At 37.5% G+C, this 19,366-nt stretch overlaps 3 protein-coding genes across 4 annotated transcripts; 1 reads left to right on the top strand and 2 right to left on the bottom strand.

Moving 5' to 3' along the window:
- Positions 1 to 2,974: 2,974 nt before the first annotated feature.
- LOC125608315 (growth-regulating factor 3-like) lies at positions 2,975 to 5,570 on the top strand. The gene is made up of 4 exons (XM_048778529.1): positions 2,975 to 3,441; positions 3,542 to 3,724; positions 3,958 to 4,297; positions 4,998 to 5,570. Exons 1-4 carry the CDS (start codon positions 3,240 to 3,242, stop codon positions 5,422 to 5,424), a joined length of 1,152 nt encoding a protein of 383 aa, XP_048634486.1. The 5' UTR covers positions 2,975 to 3,239; the 3' UTR covers positions 5,425 to 5,570.
- Positions 5,538 to 12,300, bottom strand: LOC125608314 (1,4-alpha-glucan-branching enzyme 2-1, chloroplastic/amyloplastic-like). 2 transcript variants are annotated; one of them, XM_048778527.1, is made up of 18 exons: positions 12,089 to 12,300; positions 11,172 to 11,326; positions 10,925 to 11,103; positions 10,630 to 10,728; positions 10,454 to 10,496; positions 10,277 to 10,336; positions 10,021 to 10,101; positions 8,638 to 8,754; positions 8,402 to 8,485; positions 7,913 to 8,034; positions 7,715 to 7,834; positions 7,508 to 7,637; positions 7,279 to 7,389; positions 7,086 to 7,214; positions 6,907 to 7,010; positions 6,679 to 6,823; positions 5,905 to 6,462; positions 5,538 to 5,828 (listed from the first exon to the last, which is right to left on the bottom strand). In XM_048778527.1, the coding sequence occupies exons 1-18, from the start codon at positions 12,219 to 12,221 to the stop codon at positions 5,706 to 5,708; spliced, it is 2,493 nt and encodes an 830-aa protein (XP_048634484.1). In that variant the 5' UTR covers positions 12,222 to 12,300; the 3' UTR covers positions 5,538 to 5,705. The 2 variants fall into 2 exon arrangements, with proteins under 2 accessions (XP_048634484.1, XP_048634485.1); XM_048778528.1 differs by having other exon boundaries at positions 11,172 to 11,275; positions 12,089 to 12,273.
- Positions 12,301 to 12,498: 198 nt separating this feature from the next.
- LOC106447332 (ABC transporter G family member 34) lies at positions 12,499 to 19,272 on the bottom strand. The gene is made up of 19 exons (XM_048778526.1): positions 18,687 to 19,272; positions 18,442 to 18,562; positions 17,993 to 18,081; positions 17,832 to 17,916; positions 17,466 to 17,756; positions 17,286 to 17,376; positions 16,309 to 17,209; positions 16,083 to 16,243; positions 15,900 to 16,003; positions 15,658 to 15,823; positions 15,391 to 15,581; positions 14,983 to 15,315; positions 14,604 to 14,894; positions 14,445 to 14,528; positions 14,182 to 14,315; positions 13,879 to 14,106; positions 13,635 to 13,806; positions 13,289 to 13,543; positions 12,499 to 12,991 (listed from the first exon to the last, which is right to left on the bottom strand). The coding sequence occupies exons 1-19, from the start codon at positions 19,079 to 19,081 to the stop codon at positions 12,722 to 12,724; spliced, it is 4,362 nt and encodes a 1,453-aa protein (XP_048634483.1). The 5' UTR covers positions 19,082 to 19,272; the 3' UTR covers positions 12,499 to 12,721.
- Positions 19,273 to 19,366: the final 94 nt, after the last annotated feature.

Raw genomic sequence — 19,366 nt, 5'->3', positions numbered from 1 at the left:
AACAATTTGTTTTTTAATACTACACAAAACCATTTACAAAGTGAAGGTTAAAGTATCTTTGCCTTGGATTCTTTTTAGTTTCTTAAAAACATAAATAAATATCAAACTATTAAAAGATCACATGTTACAATTACTTTGCATGTTGACACGTGCGGTCATGCCCTTAGATACCTTGTGTCATGTGTGTGTATGCTCTCACCAGAAAGATCTATTCTTTACTTTTTGTTCTTTTTTCTTTTCTTCTTTCAAATTATTAAAAAACAGTTCTGGTCCAAGTTTGGTAATAGCCTTTCTTTTGTGTGTGTGATTATTTATATTAACCGATAGTCGATATTAGGATTTACATTTACAAATCTAGGTATCTGCTTAGGTAGTGTTAGTAAACATAAATGTTACGCCTATTTCTTTGCAATCACGTGATTCTACTATATATGAATGGCATCAAAAGTATTAGTGGATCGCTAGAATGTTTCCAGGCGTCTAGATTCGTTTTCTCTAATATCATATTTTAAAACACTTGAGAAAGAGAAAAAAAACAACAGCAAAATTGTAACTTCAAAAGATGAATCTCGGTTATTAGTTTTGATAAAATTGAAATTCTTTACTTTACTTTACCAACTCGAAGAAAAAAGCAAAGAAATAAAGAGAGAGATAGAATAATAAAGCACGTGGGATCACGTGAGGCCTCGCGTGCCGGCGTGACTTGCCTTTTACTACAAAAAAAATAATTAAAAAAACTTATGTCCAAAGAGAAAAAGTAGGACCAACGTGGACTGACTCGGACCCTTCTGTTTATAATATTAACATACTAATAATATACGTTTCGTTCTTATACAACAAAACAAATAATTTATTATAAAAATTAAATTAAAGAAGAAATAGGTCTGACAGATTGTGTCAGGAAAACGTATTTGTCTTCTCTTGAACATGTGAACTCTCGCCCTCCTTTGCCTCTTCCTTCTTATTCTGTGTCCTTCTTCCTCAAATTTTATATATTACGATTTCGTTTTCAGATATAACAACAATTCGTTTTGCCAATTTTGATTTAATATAACCACAGCAATTTGAGAAATCAATAGATTTAAAACAAAAGCATTGACATAAACAAACGTCTATTCTCTTGCCGACGTAACTTGCTCTTTACTCTTTTCTTTATCTGTTGCGTTTTTTTCTTCAGAGAAAAATATTGATTGGTCATGTTAGTACCTCGTTAACTTGTATAGACGATATTACATGAACGTATTTTTCTTTTTAAAGTTGAAAGATCTTTGTTTGCACTATAATGAGAAGATCGTAAGATGGGAATTATAAAATAAACCCCAATGAACGATAGAAAATAATTGAAAAATAAAACCACAATGAACGACGTTAGGAATATGAATTAGTGGATAATTATATATTTTTTTGGGTGGGAGGGAAGTGATGTTAAAAGATTTGCGAGGTTAAACAGGTAAAAAATAGAGAAGCAAGGGGGTAAAAATGAAAAAAAGTACTATGAGTAGTCAAATCAAAGATGAGTCACAGCAATAGAGAGAAACCCTCACCACCCACTTGTTTGCTACTCACTTTTATGCTTTTTTCTCACTTCTGAGTTTTCTGACACAGCCACCTGCGTCTTATTTTCTTTTCTAGATATTATTGAGTCGAACCAATTGTAAAACCTAAACCAACTCCCAAAAAAACTGAATTGGATATAGAAAACAATCAAACCGTTGACAAACCCAACAACAAAATGAACCAAAACTTTGCCAAACTTTTAACCTACAATGTTGGTTTTGGTTTGCATAGAGAGTAGCGTTATTTATTTTGGGCTGCATGAAGAGTAACGTACATAATTCACCTAGCGCATTGTGAAGCATTCTCATTGAATAGAGTTGTCATCGAGTTTGAACAAAATAGATAGGTTATAAAAAAAGAAGGCAATATAACAAATGATTTGGTTGGAGTTTTCAAAGTCCATACAAGGACATGGCTTTACAATGGAGACATGCTTTGCTTGGATCAGCATAAAAAAGAGTTGGATATAGCATATAATGTTTCTCAATAATAAATTTATCATCGGTTCGATCTTAATACTCTTGTTCAACCATTATTTCAAAGATTTGGAGTTTGAGATTAGCCAAAGAGATATGACTATTTACAATTAGAGCAATTTTTAAATTCATACGATTTCCTTTCAAATTTGTGTTTGTATAGATATGACTAATTTATAATTAGAGCAAAACAAGAGGAATTAAGTAATGAAATGATACTTACCATCATGTAAAGATAGTCTTTTGGTGTAATCTTTCACCAAGTATTTGCATGATCTCCAAATAACATCTTACGTTTAATGACATACAATAGTACCAATATTTTTTTTTCTACGGAAAACGTTCAACTTTTCAGTCGGTGAGATTTTTTTTCTTTTTTCTTTTACAAACTAGAGTCTAGATCTGTGGATAGGATAATGGACGAGAGGGTACACAATTTAAAGGTCAAAATACAGATAGCGGAAAGTACATTCAGTTCCGTATGATTAAATAAGAATTTAACCAAATTTACTAACTCAAATTTAAAGTAATTCGGTTTGTCGTCGCCAATGCAGTTGCAAATTATATCTGACGTAACGCTCACTCATTTAAATAATCTCTGAACAAAATCACTTACATATATCAGATATCTCATTAATGACACTATTATTTTTGTTCGATAAACTAATTAAAAAGGAGAGAATACTAATTATTAAATTAGGATAATTATGCAAGTGGTATTTCCAAGGCATCAAGACAGAAAAACTGCAGGTTATTAGCTCTCCATCTTCATATTGCAGTGTGGTTCTTTCTGTGTTTTCTGACTTCTTTTTAATATATAATTAATATATAAACTATATAATATTATGAGATTAATGAAGATTTGTGAACCCAATTAATAAAGTTATATTCTTGTTTACTGTATAGTTTTTCTCCCCCCCCCATATGTCTTGTCTCACTGTCTTTTTTCCCCTAATAAAAACCTCTTTCTCCCTTCTCTCTCTCTCTATCTGCAGAAGAAGCTCAGATACACAGAAACTGACTACAAAGAACAAAGCTGAGAGGAAAAAAAGTTGTTTCTTTTCTTCTTTTGCTAGTCACAACCCAAACAAGACTTTCCTATTTGTTGCCATAGGCTATTGAATCACACACCCTGGAACACAATACAAAAAGGTTGAAACACCAATAATCTCAAAAGCAGCCAACACTCTCTCTTCTCTCTCTCCCATGGATTTGCAACTGAAACAATGGAGAAGCCAGCAGCAGACAGAGCCAGAAGAACAGCCTTCTGCAGCTAAGATACCAAAGCATGTTTTTGATCAGTTTCAGCCCCAAACTGCAGCTTCTACTGCTCTTCCACTCTTTACCCCTGATCCTACACCTTCCAAACTCTCCTCTTTGTCTGCTGATTCTTCTGCCAGGTTCCCCAGTGAGTCCTTCTGAAATTAAAGATGGACTTTTCACTCAATATTATGATATGAGTGTTGTTGATTTTGATGTGGGTTTTGTCTTTTTTTCTTTTTTTGTAGAGATGGGGAGCTTTTTTAGCTGGGCACAGTGGCAAGAGCTTGAGCTACAAGCACTGATCTACAGGTACATGTTGGCTGGAGCTGCAGTTCCTCAAGAGCTTCTTTTACCCATCAAGAAAAGTCTTCTCCATCTATCTCCTTCCTACTTCCTTCACCAACACCTCCCTCATTACCAGCCTGCTTGTGAGTCCACATCTCATCTTCTTCTTTTTTTATCACTTCTCCTTGTTTGAAGAGAAAGTTAAATATATTCTTATTAATGGGATGCATGTGTTTTGTGCTGTTGGAGTTGTGTTCCCAAGATTTAGACTATTGATTTTAGTATTATCTTATTTTGTAAAATTTTGAACAAGCATGTGATGGGTTCTTGCTCTTGTCTGTGTTCTTGATCTGATCTTTGATGTGGAAAAAACCAGGGTACTTGGGGAGGGGGGCGATGGATCCTGAGCCAGGGAGATGCAGGAGAACGGATGGTAAGAAGTGGAGATGCTCAAGGGATGTCTTCGCTGGCCACAAGTATTGCGAGCGCCACATGCACCGTGGCCGCAACCGTTCAAGAAAGCCTGTGGAAACTCCAACCGTCAATGCCACCACCACCACTACCATGGCTTCTGCTGCTGCAGCCGCAGCACCAGCTCCAACAACAACTTCGTTTGCTTTTGGCGGTGGTGAGGAAGTGGGTCAAGGAGGATCTCCTTGTTTCTTCTTCTCTGGTGCTTCCAACTCTTCATCTGAACTTCTCAACCTTAGTCAAAGGTAATAAAGAGACACTGTTTTTTCTTGTCTGTTTTGAGTTGTTGGTCCTGTTGGTCAAAACATTAAACACATAATAAAGACTTGAGACAGTTTGTTTTGAATGATAATGACACTCCAAATCTTATCTGCAAAAGATTTAAGAGTAAAGCAAGATTGATTCTGATGTTAAGTTAACAACTTAATAACTATGAAACTGATGATACACAACTTAGGTTTGTATGTTCTGTGAGTTGTTGTGGAGAGAGGGGTAATGTTGGAAACTGAGAGACATCCTTATCAATTTTAGGGTTTTTGTTTGTTTGTTGGCTTGAAAGATAATGATGACATTGGATTTGATAGAATCTATTATTTGAAGCTAGCTGTGAGACTTTTCAAACAGAGAAAAAAAGAGAGGCATTAGGTAGAGAACAAAAGAATGGTAGGACCTTAGTGAAAGCTGACCCATATATGTCTCATATCTTACAAAAAAGTTAAAGCTTTTAGATTCTTCTGCATCCACCTCCCCTGTCCACACACACATCACATGATTCATAACTCCTTAATAAATAATTTGTATCTGTGAACTACTTAATTTTTATATGCTGTTATGTTATGTGTAAACTCTGTTGACTATGTTTTGCTTTGTGCTTTGTTTTTCATTATGGGTTGATCTATTTCACCCACTGTGACTCAAATCATGAGATGTGGTTTCTGTTAACAGTTGTTCAGAGATGAAGCAAGATACCAACAACAACAACAAGAGGCCGTACGAGTCTCATAATGGATTCGGTAACAACACATCAGACGGAGGTCACACCTTGAGGCACTTCTTTGACGACTGGCCTCGTTCTGAAGCCGACAATAATAATTCAAGCCCTATGACCTCAGCTACTTGTCTTTCTATCTCCATGCCCGGAAACAGCTCCTCAGACGTCTCTCTGAAGCTGTCAACTGGCAATGAAGAGGAAGCCAGGAGCAATGGGAGGGACCAGCAAAACATGAACAGCTGGTGGAGCGGTGGAGGTCCCCATCACAACAACAACAACCACATGGGAGGACCGTTGGCTGAAGCCCTGAGATCTTCCTCGTCCACTTCCCCAACCAGTGTTCTCCATCAGCTCGGTGTTTCAACGCAAGCCTTTCATTGAACAATGTAAAACCAACACAACTTTGCTGATTTTTTTACTGTTTCGTTTTTGGTTCTTGTTCAAGTCTTTCTTTACTTAAGCTGTCCCCTGTATCTGTAACAGTTCTCTAAAAATTTGCCTCTAAAAGATTTTTTATGTTTCTGGAACTAAGTGTCCATAACACTTGAGTTGAATCTGTGATGAAACATATGAAGCTATAGAGTAACTGTAGACATGCAGCGACTTTTATTTCCATTTTTATAAGCTTACAATACGCAAACTCGGACATTCTCATCTTGCTCCTAAACATCTTCGGGTACAAGGCTTATAGAATCTTCATCACCATCTACTGCAGCGTACACTACAGCGGTTCTACACGGCGCATACACCATCAAGGAACAAGGCCTATCATCATACCTCCCATCCTGCATAGCACAAACATCAGTTTCTTTCTAGAAATGAGTTTTTGTTTTTCGTTTTTGATTAGTTAAATGTGCTTACAGAGGTGAAGAACTCAGCAGAGTCATCTAGCCGATTGAACCCTCCGAATAAAGAACCATCAGAGTCCAAAACGATCTTGTACTTCCCAGGAACCGAGCAACCAATACGGTAGTCAGAGTAACTGTTGGTCCAGTGGAAGTTAAAGACAAACACCAAGCTACCTCTCTCAAACACAATGACTCTGTCTCCTTCATCCTTACGAGATATATACAGATGCTCCGAAGTCATGAAACCATACTTCTCCTCAAGATGCTGCATCGCCCGGTCGAACTCCTGCAGTCCATGGTATCTAAGATACTCTGCATCTCCCAGATCAAACCTACGTCGGCATTTATCATAACTAGCGTTGTTCCCAGGGATGACTCTGCCATCAGGAAGGTGCTGGTCAGTCCTCGGGAAGTCGATCCATTCCGGGTGTCCAAATTCGTTTCCCATGAAATTGAGGTATCCTTCTCCACCTAGTCCCATTGTAACGAGCCGGATCATTTTGTGTAAGGCTATGCCGCGGTCTACGCGTGGTGTGGCTTGTCCATCCACCGCCATGAAGTCATACATGTCCTACAAAAACAAGATTTGAGTCGAATCTGCGCAGACTAATCGTTCAAAGGAAGTGCAGCCAACGGATAAACCCTCTCTATGAATATTTAAATGAGGTCACACAAGTTAAGTGTCCTGGGGTTGCTTTGAACCGAGGTCACTTAGCTTTCCAAACTCCGCCTACCACTAGACCACCCCTGTGTGGTTAACTAGATTTGGGAGTTCATAGAAGAGTACCTTGTCCATCAGCCAGAATGCAATAGTTTTGTCTCCAACAAGGGCTTGATCATGACTTTCCGCATAGACCACACATTTCTCGCCCCACCTTCTGTTGGTAAGCGTGAAAACTATATCACCAACCTGCCAGTCCTCGTCTCTCTTCCTACAGACCATTACACCCCACGAAATAAGTTCAAAATAATACAACAAAGTCCCCTTCAGTGCCAAGACTTCATGAGGACATACTTGAGAAGCTCAATCCATTTATCAGCCACTGCCATGTGCAGACGGTAGTCAAATCCAACGCCACCGTCTTGCACAGGGATGCAAAACGCTGGCATCCCGCTAACCTGTAACGAATCCAATTAAGAGAAAACGGAAGAGAGGTACGAATCATAGACAAAACCAAAGTGTATATGACTTACATCTTCGCCGACAACAATAGCCTCAGGGTATAGACCATGAATCATATCGTTCACCAGCATTAGATAGACCACAGCGTCAACATCAGTAGAATATCCAAAGTACTCACTGTAATTCCCAGTAAACTCGACCTGCCATAAACAAGAGCAGTTAGCTTGAAGAATGCGTATAGGATAGTTACTATCATATATTCACCTGTAGTCCATGATGAGTGTACATCATGGAAGTTACACCATCAAATCTGAACCCATCAAACTTGTATTCTTCCAGCCACCATCTCGCGTTGGAAAGAAGATACCGAAGAACCTAGATTGACAACGATGAAAACGTTAATAACCATACAGAAGTATCCACCAACATGGTGGTACACTAAAGGACCATCTTATTGATATTGCAATATCGACTCTAGGGAGACAGTGCGTACCTCCCAGCTTCCGTAATTGAAAAGACGAGAATCCCACATCCAGTGATAACCCCGCTCTCCAGAGTGGAAATACTGACCATCAGTGCCATCAAACATGTTCAGGCCATCCAGTGTGTTTTTCGATGCATGGCTGGTTTAGATCAATACAGTGATGATTAACCATGAAAGCAGTCCATTTCCACAATAAAAGTATTTGAAGGCCAATACCTGTGCACAATATCCATCAGAACAACCAGACCCAGCTCATGAGCCTTGTCTATCAAAGATTTAAGGTCATCAGGTGTTCCAAAGCGGCTGCTAGGAGCGAAAAAGTTTGTCACATGATACCTGCATTGAATGTAGTAGAGTCACATGCCAATTCATCAAGTTGGACAAAGAAGAGCTATATCTAAGAGAGGAAGGTACCCAAAGCTAGCGTAGTAGGAATGCTCTTGAATGGCCATTATCTGAACAGCATTATAGCCTAGCTTTTTTATACGGGGAAGTACATCATCTCTAAAGTTGGCGTATGTATTTATCATTGGCTCCTGCAGATAAAAGATAATGTTACACATTATCATATTGTCAAAAGTGAAAGTCTTCAGCATTCAAGGAACTGAAACGAAAAAAGGAGCTCTTAAGTTTGTTTTCTTCTGCGTTCTTGTATTAATACTATACGTTATCTAAGGACTGAGCCTACAAACAGAAATAAGATTCTTTTACAAAAAGACCAGTTCCCAAATTCTCTTCAAATGCCTAATTACACTGTCCTCAACCAGCGACAAAGTCAAGCATGTACAAGAATTGTCCTGTCAAGTGTAGTTTATGCAGTCTGCATCACTCCTACCTCTATCAGTGATATTTTCATGCTTATTGTAGTGATTACCATTCCAAGAAAAGAGGAAAGAAACGGACCGTACTACTCATTCCAACATGTGATTCATATATACGCAGTGATGTGGGCTTCCTTGGACGAGGATGTTTGAATACATATTTCTCCTGAAACAATGGATGGAGTACTCTTTAGGCCTTTAGCGAAATCATAAAACCAGAAAAAGCGAGACAAATATTAAACCACATATACACATAGTTAAGAGCATCTCAACAAAAACACCAAAACAGATGAGAAAGTAGTGAATACTCGTTCGTACCTCCTCAGCAGGATCATAGTATACTCCATTGTACGGGATCTCGCCTGGTGCCTGCACAGAGTACTTGATCCAAGCTGGAATGGAGTCTTTTATACCAGTTGGAGTATCCATGCGAATCTACCAATGCATGAAATAAAATAAACATTATCTTATATATTAAAAGAGAAGTCACAACCTTGATTCATGTGTGATTTTTTTTAAAAATGGACTTAATGGACCTATTCCTAGAAAGTCATGTTACATTTAATATCTAATTTTATCATTTAAATTTTGGGCTTACAAGAAATTTTTATTGGGCTATCAATAATTAAATTTAAACAATAGATGATCCATTTGATTTATATATAGTATAAATAAAATAAATATAAATATTATCGAAAATTGTATATAAATATTTTCTCTAATTTTGTAATTAGTAATAAAATTAATGTTATTATACATTAATATATATATTTTATTATATATTAAATTTATTTTACAAATAATCAGTTATCTTTTATAAAATGAAAAACATTATATCAAATTTTACTATTTTATAGTTATATCTATCATTTTAAAATAAAAAATTGTATTTAACTAAATATGATAAAATTATTTTAAATTGATAAATTAATATATTTTATTTTGACAAACATTAAAAATTTATGCTAGAAATATAATATGTTGGTAGAACTGGTTAACATTAGTAAATTAGATAATTCATGTATAAAATTAACTTATCTTAAACTTTTATATATATATAGTTATTATCTTAAATGAATAAACATAAAAAAATACTGATAAAGGAAATCTAGCGCTTTGAATTACGGATCAGGATCATAATAATTGAATAAAAAATAATTTTAAAATATATATAATAAAAAATACCAAATATATGTGATGATTTGAAATAATCAATTAACTTACAGCATGAAAACTATCAAATTGTTATATTTAAGATAGTTATATATAAACATTTAAATATATAAGTAACTTTAAAAATATATTCTAATTATGTAATATATATATATATATATATATATAAACATGAAAATTAATATCCGCACAGTTGTGCGGGTCCAAATCTAGTTTACAAAGCTAAAAACTTTGTATTCGATCCAATATGGTACATGTAGCACAATACTAATTCTCTGCCAATATAAATTCGTACAAGATCATTGGAAAATGCACTGAAAATTCACAACTCTAAAAATATCACTTGGAATATAAGCTGTCTAGTTGTCTGTTGTAAATAAGATGCTTCTTTCTATATTTTCTCACAACTGCAAATAAATGAGGAAATGGATTTCCTCCTAAAATTGTTATAGAGTGTGCAGAAGAAGTAAGCTGTAATGGACAAAAGTGTTATACATCTGAACACTTGAGAAACCATTTACATGTTACCTTCACGCGGGAGCCATGGGGAATTGCTGGCGAGCCATCAGCATTATTCGGCAGAAATATTTCCCACACACCAAACTCGTTCTGCTCAAAATTTCATTGAAAAGACTGTCTTAGATCAAACTTTCAGAAAGGAACAGAATGATAACAGAGCAAAGCATGCCGCCAACACGATTCACTAATTTTTTTAGTAAAATTTAACTGCTAGCTTATACGGACGGTTTAACAATAAATATCATAATAGAGTGCAACAGCATACCCGAGACATGACATCAACTTTAGAATTCCAGTTATTAAAATCTCCAATCAGTGATGCTGCCTGGGAAGAAAACATTCAGCCAAACAACTCGTTAGAAAAAAAACAGTAATTTGAATATTCAAAAAACAAATTCACTAAAAATTTCTATTGTTAGGTAGAGAACTGAGAGAAAAAAACCTTAGCTCCTGGTGCCCATTCCCGGTAAGTGATACCAGTGGCGCTAACAAAGCAGTGAATAATAATTAGCAACTGCAATACCAACTATCTGTAGAGCATTTACTAAACTTTTACCATGACTAGAGTGCTGAAATGCCATAAAAGGAGTTGTTAAAGCTATTTAAAATGATGTTTACCTTCGAGTGAAGCCGAATATTTCGTAACCACGAGAAAACGCCTCTAGTCCACCTTCATTCTTGTCGATCTGTTCACGCAGTTTTATGTACTGTCCATATCTGCAACGGCAGGCTTGGGTGATTAGAATATAACGAAGAATAGATACACAAGTTTTTAAGCCAGGAGAAGGATAAATATCTTGATATAACCCATAAGAAAAACAAAAAAATCTACTGTTTAATAGGTTGGTGAGGCAATCAATGATGAGACTTCTATTCTTTGCAAACAAGTTAAGGTATATAATAAACAGTTTACCGATAATCAAGATGACCATTATGACTCTTCAACATAGGATCAATGTCGTATATTTTCTTCCCATCTCCAGGAGGTGGAATCCTCCTCTGCCCAACTTCTTGGACGAAAGACTCTGACATACTTCCAGATGTATCTTGTCCCTCTGTTTCAATTCTCTGGGCATGTACATCGTCAAGTACCTAATAACAAGCATTTGAGAACAGTAGAGGGGAGAAATGTATTCTATCATGAGCATGTAAGTACAAACCTGAGTAGTATCTTGGGAGACAGTTTCCAGAGGTTCTACATGACCAGTGACAGCTGAAGAGCTATCACTCTGATGGCCACCGAGTTTCTCAGATGGAGTTGTAGCTAACGAAGAAGATTCAGAATCAGAAGATGGCTTCCGACCAAAGATCTTCCCTACGAAATTAGCACATTTGATGCCATAAAAAAGACACAATTACAAACTAGTGGGCTACATAACTAATACATATACTTTTTAAACTTAATTTGGGACCAAATGATTTATACATATTAACCACGAGGGACACGAATGTTTCATCTCGCTATGCTCAGAACATGCTATCAGAATCAAAATTCAGGTTTTGAAAACATAACCAAAATTATTAGAACTATATAAAACCAAGTTCTGGTTAGATTGGTTAAGGTTTCCTTTCGCCTAACCAATGGTTTAGTTTCACAATACTAAACCGTATATGTATATATACTTTACTTTGTACAGATTGTAAAGACACTTGAGCATTTTTACAGATGAATAACAAACTCGTTTACTCTCAGCTCAAGCTTTCTAATATGGTAAAAGATAAGTATCATCTCACAGAACACTCAGTACAGTAACAAGACACTTCCACAATGATCAAACATCTAGATTCTGAACAAACATGTAGCTTATTATTGACATCATAGAAGACTATTAAATTGGAGAAATCTCGTCCATTAAACCAAAGTTTCTAATTCTAATATATCACTAAAATTTTCCAGAGACGAACATGTATAATGTATCAATCCATCATCTACTAAACTTCCTCAAACTAATTCATATAACCAAATCACAGAACACACGAAACAAAGCATCGTTCAAGCAATTGCAATCCCCAATCTCGAGACGCGTGCAGAACGGAGATTAAAAGGAATGAAAGAAGAGATGGATCGAGCAAGTACCTGAGGAGCGAGTGTCCTTCCTGAGAGAGAAAGAAACGGCGTTGCCTCTCCGATCGTCATTGAAAGTCGGGAGAGACGAGCTCTTGATCGATGGAAGATGAGCGAAACGTACGCCTGACATCGTGTAAACCATTGCGAGGTAGAGGAGAGAGAGAGTGAGAGAGTGAAAGAGCGAAAAGCTGAAACGAATAAAATCTAAAAAAGGAAGAAAAATTAATTTAAAACATAAAATACGACAAAAATAAAAGGTTAAGAAAATTAATCAACATCACACGTAACTCGTTAGGGACGGAGCACAGCGTGCCACGTGTAACATGGCAGATCTCTAGCGGGGCCGACCAAGCGTCTTCTTCATTTGCATATCTCTCATTTTCTCCATCTTTTAACCAAAAATAGAACTTACACAAATATCATCCCATGAGAATCAATTAGAGAATATACCAATTGCATAGTACATAGTTTTGAAAGAAATAAAATAATATTCCATATCAAAAGTATAATTTGGTAACGTAAACTGTTATAATTGTTGTTAACCGACCAAATAAAAACCAATATAGTAAAAGAAAATTTACATGAAATTCAACAACATCCCAAAACACGCTATGCTACAAATATTCTTCTTCTTCTCGTTCATCACCTTCTTTGAAAGTTGAGGAACTTGATACCATAAGCGAACACAAAGACAAACAGCAGTATCCATCCGATGTGGACAGCAGCTACAACCGGTAAGAAGTCATGTTCGAACCCAAACCCATCTTTCATCAACGTCTTCAGGCTCATGTTTCCCACACCAGCGATCTGCACTATCGAATCTTGGTCTCCTACTTGAGATGTTATGATTCCATACAACGTCCAAGCCACTGGTGTTGCCCAGTAATACCATCTCCACCATATCGGTATTTGCTGCATTCGTCACCATAACTTATACGTTAGTTACACTAGACCATGTTCATAAAAAAAAATATATATAATTTTATAAGTTCATATTTCCATTTATATATGTTTAACTTTAAAAAAAATTATAACCTCAAACTAAAAACAAATAACTAAAATTTTAAAGTTTTAGTCACTAATTTATATATTTATTTTAATTTTTTAGAATTGGTCTTGTTCAACAGCTCCAGTTGCACATGCTAAAAGAGTTAGTTACACTCTTTTAATTTGATTATTGGTTACGTAAGTTTAGGTGAAGAATGTTACCGGTCTTGGGATGAGGAAACCGGAGAAGAGATTCCAGAGACTGAGGAAGAAGGACATGCAGATCCCAGCTATTTGATAGTTTGGTGTCAAGGCTACAAGCATCATACCGTATAGCGTGAAGTAGATGAAGCTTGTTAACATGTAGTAGTAGAACCACAAGAACTTGGCCACTGTCCAGTCATATCCAATCATGGAGTAAAGGATCAGCGTGTACACTGCCGTTTGTATCGTGTTGTACATGATCTCTACCGCCACCTACACCATTTTATTAAGCCTTTGAGTTCTCATTGTGGTCTAACCATATGGATATATATAACATAAGACAAGAGTATACAGAATGGTTTACCTGAGAGATTGCATAGGGGATGGCTGAGTACATTCCAGCTGCTTTCTCACGGTAGAACACAGTTCTCTCGATGGCTATTGCTGGTTGAACTGTTGCAGCGTTGGTGGCACCAAGGAACAGTATTGCAGCGTACATAGCTCCAAAGAAGTTATTAAGGTCTTGCTCTTTCTCTCTGTTAATGGTTTTGAGATTAATCAGTCACGTTTTTCATAAGATGAATATAGTTTAATAAAAGGGAACTTACATTTTTGTTCCTGTTTGCCAGAAAATCAAACCAAACATGACGCCAATGACTATTGTCATAAGAAACCGGATGGCATTGTACTGAGGATATCTCCAGTTAGACCAGTACTGCTTCCAGAAGCAAGCTTTGGTTTGAGTCCAAAACGGTTGCGAGTACTTAGTTGGGAAGTAGAGATCATTTGATCCAGGTGGTGGAGTACTTAGCTGTTTGATGAGTTCTTGATTTCTCCTGAAGTAGACATCCAAGTTCAGATTAGGACAGTGTAAGTAAAACTCTCTGGTCTAACGTTTTTCTTTAACATACCGATAAAGAGAGGAGTTGGCGAATAGTTGAGCAAAGTCTAAGCTCATTTGTGACTCCATTGAAGGAGTGGTGACGTCAAGCATCCATGTCGCAGGATTGTATCCATCCTTGATCTTTGGAACTCCTTCAACAGCCTGCAAAACAAGGCTTTTAGTTTAGTTAAATGTTCTAAAATCGGTATAGGCGTCACCTAACCGTCCGCCTAGGCGAAAAGAATTATTTTAAAATAAGTCTAGTGGGAAGGACAAAGACAGATGATTCACCTCAAAGTATTCAACAAGTTTTTGTGAGTGATGCCCTAGACTTCCAGCATATATAACTTGACCTCCACGTTTCATCAACAGAAGCTGCATGAAACCAAAGGCCATCCATTAGTTTCATTCCACAACAGTATCAATGTGACCAACAGTATGAGTCCAAACCTCATCAAAGGACTCAAAAATGTCAATGCTAGGCTGGTGAATGGTACAAACAACAGTTCTTCCTGTGTCAACCGTGTTCCTCACGGTACGCATAACAATAGCGGCAGCTCTTGCATCAAGACCAGAAGTAGGCTCGTCCATGAAGATTATAGAAGGGTTAGCAACCAGTTCAACCGCAATAGTAAGCCTCTTCCTCTGTTCTGTCGAAAGACCATCAACTCCAGGAAGTCCAACTATAGAGTTTCTAAGTGGTTTTAGCTCCACCAACTCCATCACTTCTTCAACAAACATCTATCAATCACATCAATAGAAAAAAACAGGTTACTACATTTAAATAATGAGACAACAACGAAACTTTGTGATTAGTAATAATACTTACCTCTCTTGTCTTGGCATCTATATCTGCTGAGAGGCGAAGCCAAGCTGAGTAGATGAGGGATTCATAGACAGTAACATGTGGAGAATGGATATCATTCTGTTCACAGTAACCAGAGACTCTAGCAAACGTTGACTGGTTCTTTGGGTAGCCAGATATGCTAATACTCCCTTCTACGTATCCTCCTGTTTTCCTTCCAGCCAAGACATCCATTAAGGTTGTCTTGCCTGCACCGCTCACACCGACCAATGCAGTTAATATCCCTGGCCTGAAAGCTCCACCAACGTCTCGTAGTAGCTGAAGGCGATCTCCTTCAACCCCTTGAGCCTTCATTTCCTGAAATGTTCAAAGAAAACAATGATTGTAGTGAAGTCTAACATAGAGAAAGATATGTATGAGCAGTTTACTTACAGCAGGCATGTCCACGTAGTAGTTCACGTTTTGAAATGCAAGTGAAAGTGGTTGGAAAGGTAAAACCATTCCTCTCTTTGGTCCATTGCTTGAACGGTTACTGAGTTCCACAATAGAATCTGGTCCACGGCTATTCCCTTTATGTTTGTCTTTACCTTCTTCCACAACAGTAGCTTTTGAGTCACCAAGAGCTGGAAAGAAACATTATTCAAGATCTTGTCAATGATTCTTGGAATAGCCGAAAATTTCGAATATAAGAGCACTTACGGTTCAAATACATCAAAGCTATGATGTAAAAGAGATTGAACAATAAAGAGAAACCAAGAAGCGCCACAATACAGATCCAAAACCAGTATGGCTCAGTAAAGAAGCCCCTGCTCTTCAGAAGGACTTCTCCAACTGTTTTCGCGTCGATTCGAGTATCTGTGTTGGGCTGTAACATGTAAACAAACATCAGAATTGGCAAAGAGAAAGCCAAGCAAATGAGGACTTGGTGAATGAAAACTTACAGCTCCCCATCTCTCATCAAGAAACTCATTCATAACAATAGCAGTTTGACCATACATCATAGGAGATATATAATAGGCCCAAGTCATCCATGGTGGGATATCATCTGTGAGAAAAAAAAAAGAATATTAAATATTGTTTTTCATATAACAAACTCATAGAGAGTAATAGTTTATTTTTCTTACCTTTAGCAATGATGAAACCTCCAAGAGTAAATACAATGAGCAATGTGAAGGTTCCGACCGAGTTGGAGATAACTTCTGTTCTTCCTACAGCTCCAAGGAATCTAAACAAGGAGAGAGCCATCTGGTTCACACAGAAGTATGCCAGCAGCTGTCGGAAAAACCTAATGGCACACAAGTTTAGTTAGTTAAGTAGACTGTAAAAGTGATATTTTATGAGCAAATGTACCTGGAAGCAGCAGGAGCAAAACCAATAGTGTAATATGTAAGAACAATCCATATTCCTGACTCAATAAGAGACAAAGGAATCTTGAGAAGCCAAGCTGGTAAGGCAAAGGCCCATGCAGGATAGAACAAGAAGTCTCTCTGCTTGTAGAAAACAGGTAGCCTCATCACTGTGAACGCTAGCTCAGCCATACCGTTAAACATTACATTGATCAAGCTGAAGAAGAGAGCTCCATAAAACTTTTGACCATCTTGCACCGTGCCTACATGCATCTCTGTCCTGAGATAGACCGTCATGGCAATCAAGGACATGATTGTGATCTGGACGGTCTTGAAGACATAGATAAAGGAGTTGCGTTTCATGAGCAGCCATTCTCTGTCAAAGCACGCCTTGAAGAGCTCCCAGTTTGATATACCGTACTTTTGTGTCACTAACGCGGCAGGATGGGTTTTGGATTTGTCGTAAGGAGTCCTGATCTCTGAAGCGAGTTGTTGTCCTGTGTGGAAAGACTTGAAGCCGGTTGAGAAATCATTTACTGAGACATAGCTGTAAGGCTGTTCTCTCCTGTTCCAGTACTGTTCTTGGTCCTTCTTAGAAGTGACTTCTTGTAAAAAGTCTGCAACACCTTTTCTTTCAGGACACTGGAACCCCATGTACTCAAAGAACTCAAGAACATTGTCCCTTGGGCCCTGGTAGACGATGTGGCCCTCTGAGAGAAGGATGATGTCATCGAAAAGCTCGAATGTCTCCGGTGCTGGTTGGAGAAGGGAAATGATCATTGTAACATCTGATATATGAACTAACTGCCTCATGAACTTGCAGATTTGGAACGTTGTGGAACTATCCAACCCTGTTGATATTTCATCCATGAAAAGTGCTGTTGCTGGTCCTACCAACATCTCTCCTGCTCAGTTTAGACAAGAGTCATAAGCGTTATGGACATTGTAATAACATCAAAAGTGAACATATGTAATACTTACCTGTTGTTAGACGCTTCCTTTGTCCACCAGAAACACCTCGTCTCATTACATCACCAACAAGTATGTCAGCACAAATGTCAAGACCAAGTATCTGCCAAGTTAGCATTTACCAAAGATAAGCACAAAATATTATTTAAAAAAACTTTGTTAGTACTAAAAAGAAAGCAAGAGAAGATGTACCTTAAGTACATAATCAGTAACCAAACTAGTTTCTTGCCCTGATATGGCAATAGATTTCATGAATGCATCAATCTCAGGGTCTGGCTTTATACCAGCTTCTCTCTCCCTCCTTGAGAGCTCAGTCAGCAACTGGTACCGTGTCCCAACACCTAGACAGCGTCCAGAAAAATCCAGCGTCTCTCTTACAGTCATTTCTCCAAAGTGAAGGTCATGTTGACTGATGTATGCACATGTCTTTTGAGGAACAAACTCTCGGAACTCATGACCACAGTAAGTTATCTTCCCTGACATCTATTTTAACACTTTTAATGTTAACTCAACCACAAGAAGCACACACACATATGTATATGAGAGTAGAGAACAAACCTGGAGGGTGTCATCTAGCTTTCCAGCCAAAACTTGTAACAAAGTTGTTTTCCCTGAACTTGGTGGACCCAGTAGTAAGGTCATCCTGTAAATTTAAACAATGTACCTCATTTAAACTCCAGATAGAGATTATAGCAAAGACAATTTTGCTTTAATATTACCTTGATGGTTTGACAATGCCACTGATATTTTTAAGTATCTGAATCTTCCTCTTCTTAGATGGAAGGAGGTGGCACATTCCAAGAATGCTCTACATAAGAACATCAAAAATCTTTAAGTAAAGCTTCATCATTGTTATTATAAAACGCTTTAAAATCCTCAACAAGGAATAAAAAAAAGGCAAGTAGGTAACACAAATGAATAGATTATTTGAAAGTCATCATTATTTAGTTTCATAGAGTTTGAAATTTTTATTGAAATATACATTTTGGGACCGGCAAGACTACATCCTAAAAAGGAAACATTTATAATAAAGATACAAAAAGCCGCAAAGTTAGGTTTTATCTTCTTCTTTTTTCCTGAAAAACTTTTTAGATCTTATTTTCTCGACAACATTGAACATGATACAGTTAACCTAGATACAAAACAAAAAAAAGTCAACGTTAAGAACCTCGAGTGTATTCAAAGTGACGTTGAAGAGAGTCGGAAGCGCTCTGCTTGCACTACGCACATCTCCTTCCACTGATATGTTCTCATACCTAACTTCAATCTTAGGAACTTCGATTCCCACTCTGTTTTTAATTCAACCAAAAAAAAAATCAAAATCAAATTTATTTTCAGACAGCGACATAAAAGACAAAAGACTTGAGATTTGTAATAATGTTGTTTTTGCAGTTGTGTAATAACTCTCAGAACCTGTCTGTTCTTTCTCTCAATCGACGGAGAAACTTCTCATTATCTTCTTCAACGAACTTAAAGATCATCTCCATGAGATGTTTCTTCTCCTTAGGCGCTAGATTCGTTAAGTCCACCTCTTCGAGCCTACCCTTCCCGTTGACCGTCGCTTCTTGCGGCAACATCCCTTTCCTCAGCCTATCGAACGTCGGCAGCCTCTCAATCGCCGCCCACCGGAGCTCCACGTCATCGTCCTCCCTCCGTTTGCTGCTCCCGAAAACCTCGTCCGCCGCCGGAGGAGCGAACACGTCTCGGAAGCTTTTAGAAGCTCCGGGTAAACTCCGGTGACTGGTGGAGCCTAGACTCCCTCTCCCGCTCATGGTTCGGACATGCAGATCTTCGTCGCGTCCTAACATCGCCGAGATAGTTGACGAGTTGTGTCTTGTTTGAGTTATGAGTGAAGAAGGTGGAGAGTATGTTTAGTTGAGATCCGAAATCTCAGGCCGATTCGGTTCCGTCCGGCATTAAAACGGAGAGAGAAACTTTGAGAGAAGAGAGAAGAGAGAAGAGGCGGGTGAACTGTGAAGTTATGTGGACTTTCTCTATTTAACATTTCCTTTTTGAAGATTGATTGAATTTATAGGTGAAAATTTAGTAATAAAATAATACAATAATGATTTGTTATATAAAACTTTCAGATA

This window comes from Brassica napus, chromosome A4, assembly GCF_020379485.1.
Source record: "Brassica napus cultivar Da-Ae chromosome A4, Da-Ae, whole genome shotgun sequence".
In the NCBI taxonomy this organism is placed as follows: domain Eukaryota; kingdom Viridiplantae; phylum Streptophyta; class Magnoliopsida; order Brassicales; family Brassicaceae; genus Brassica; species Brassica napus.
This window is presented reverse-complemented; position numbering and strand designations above follow the sequence as displayed.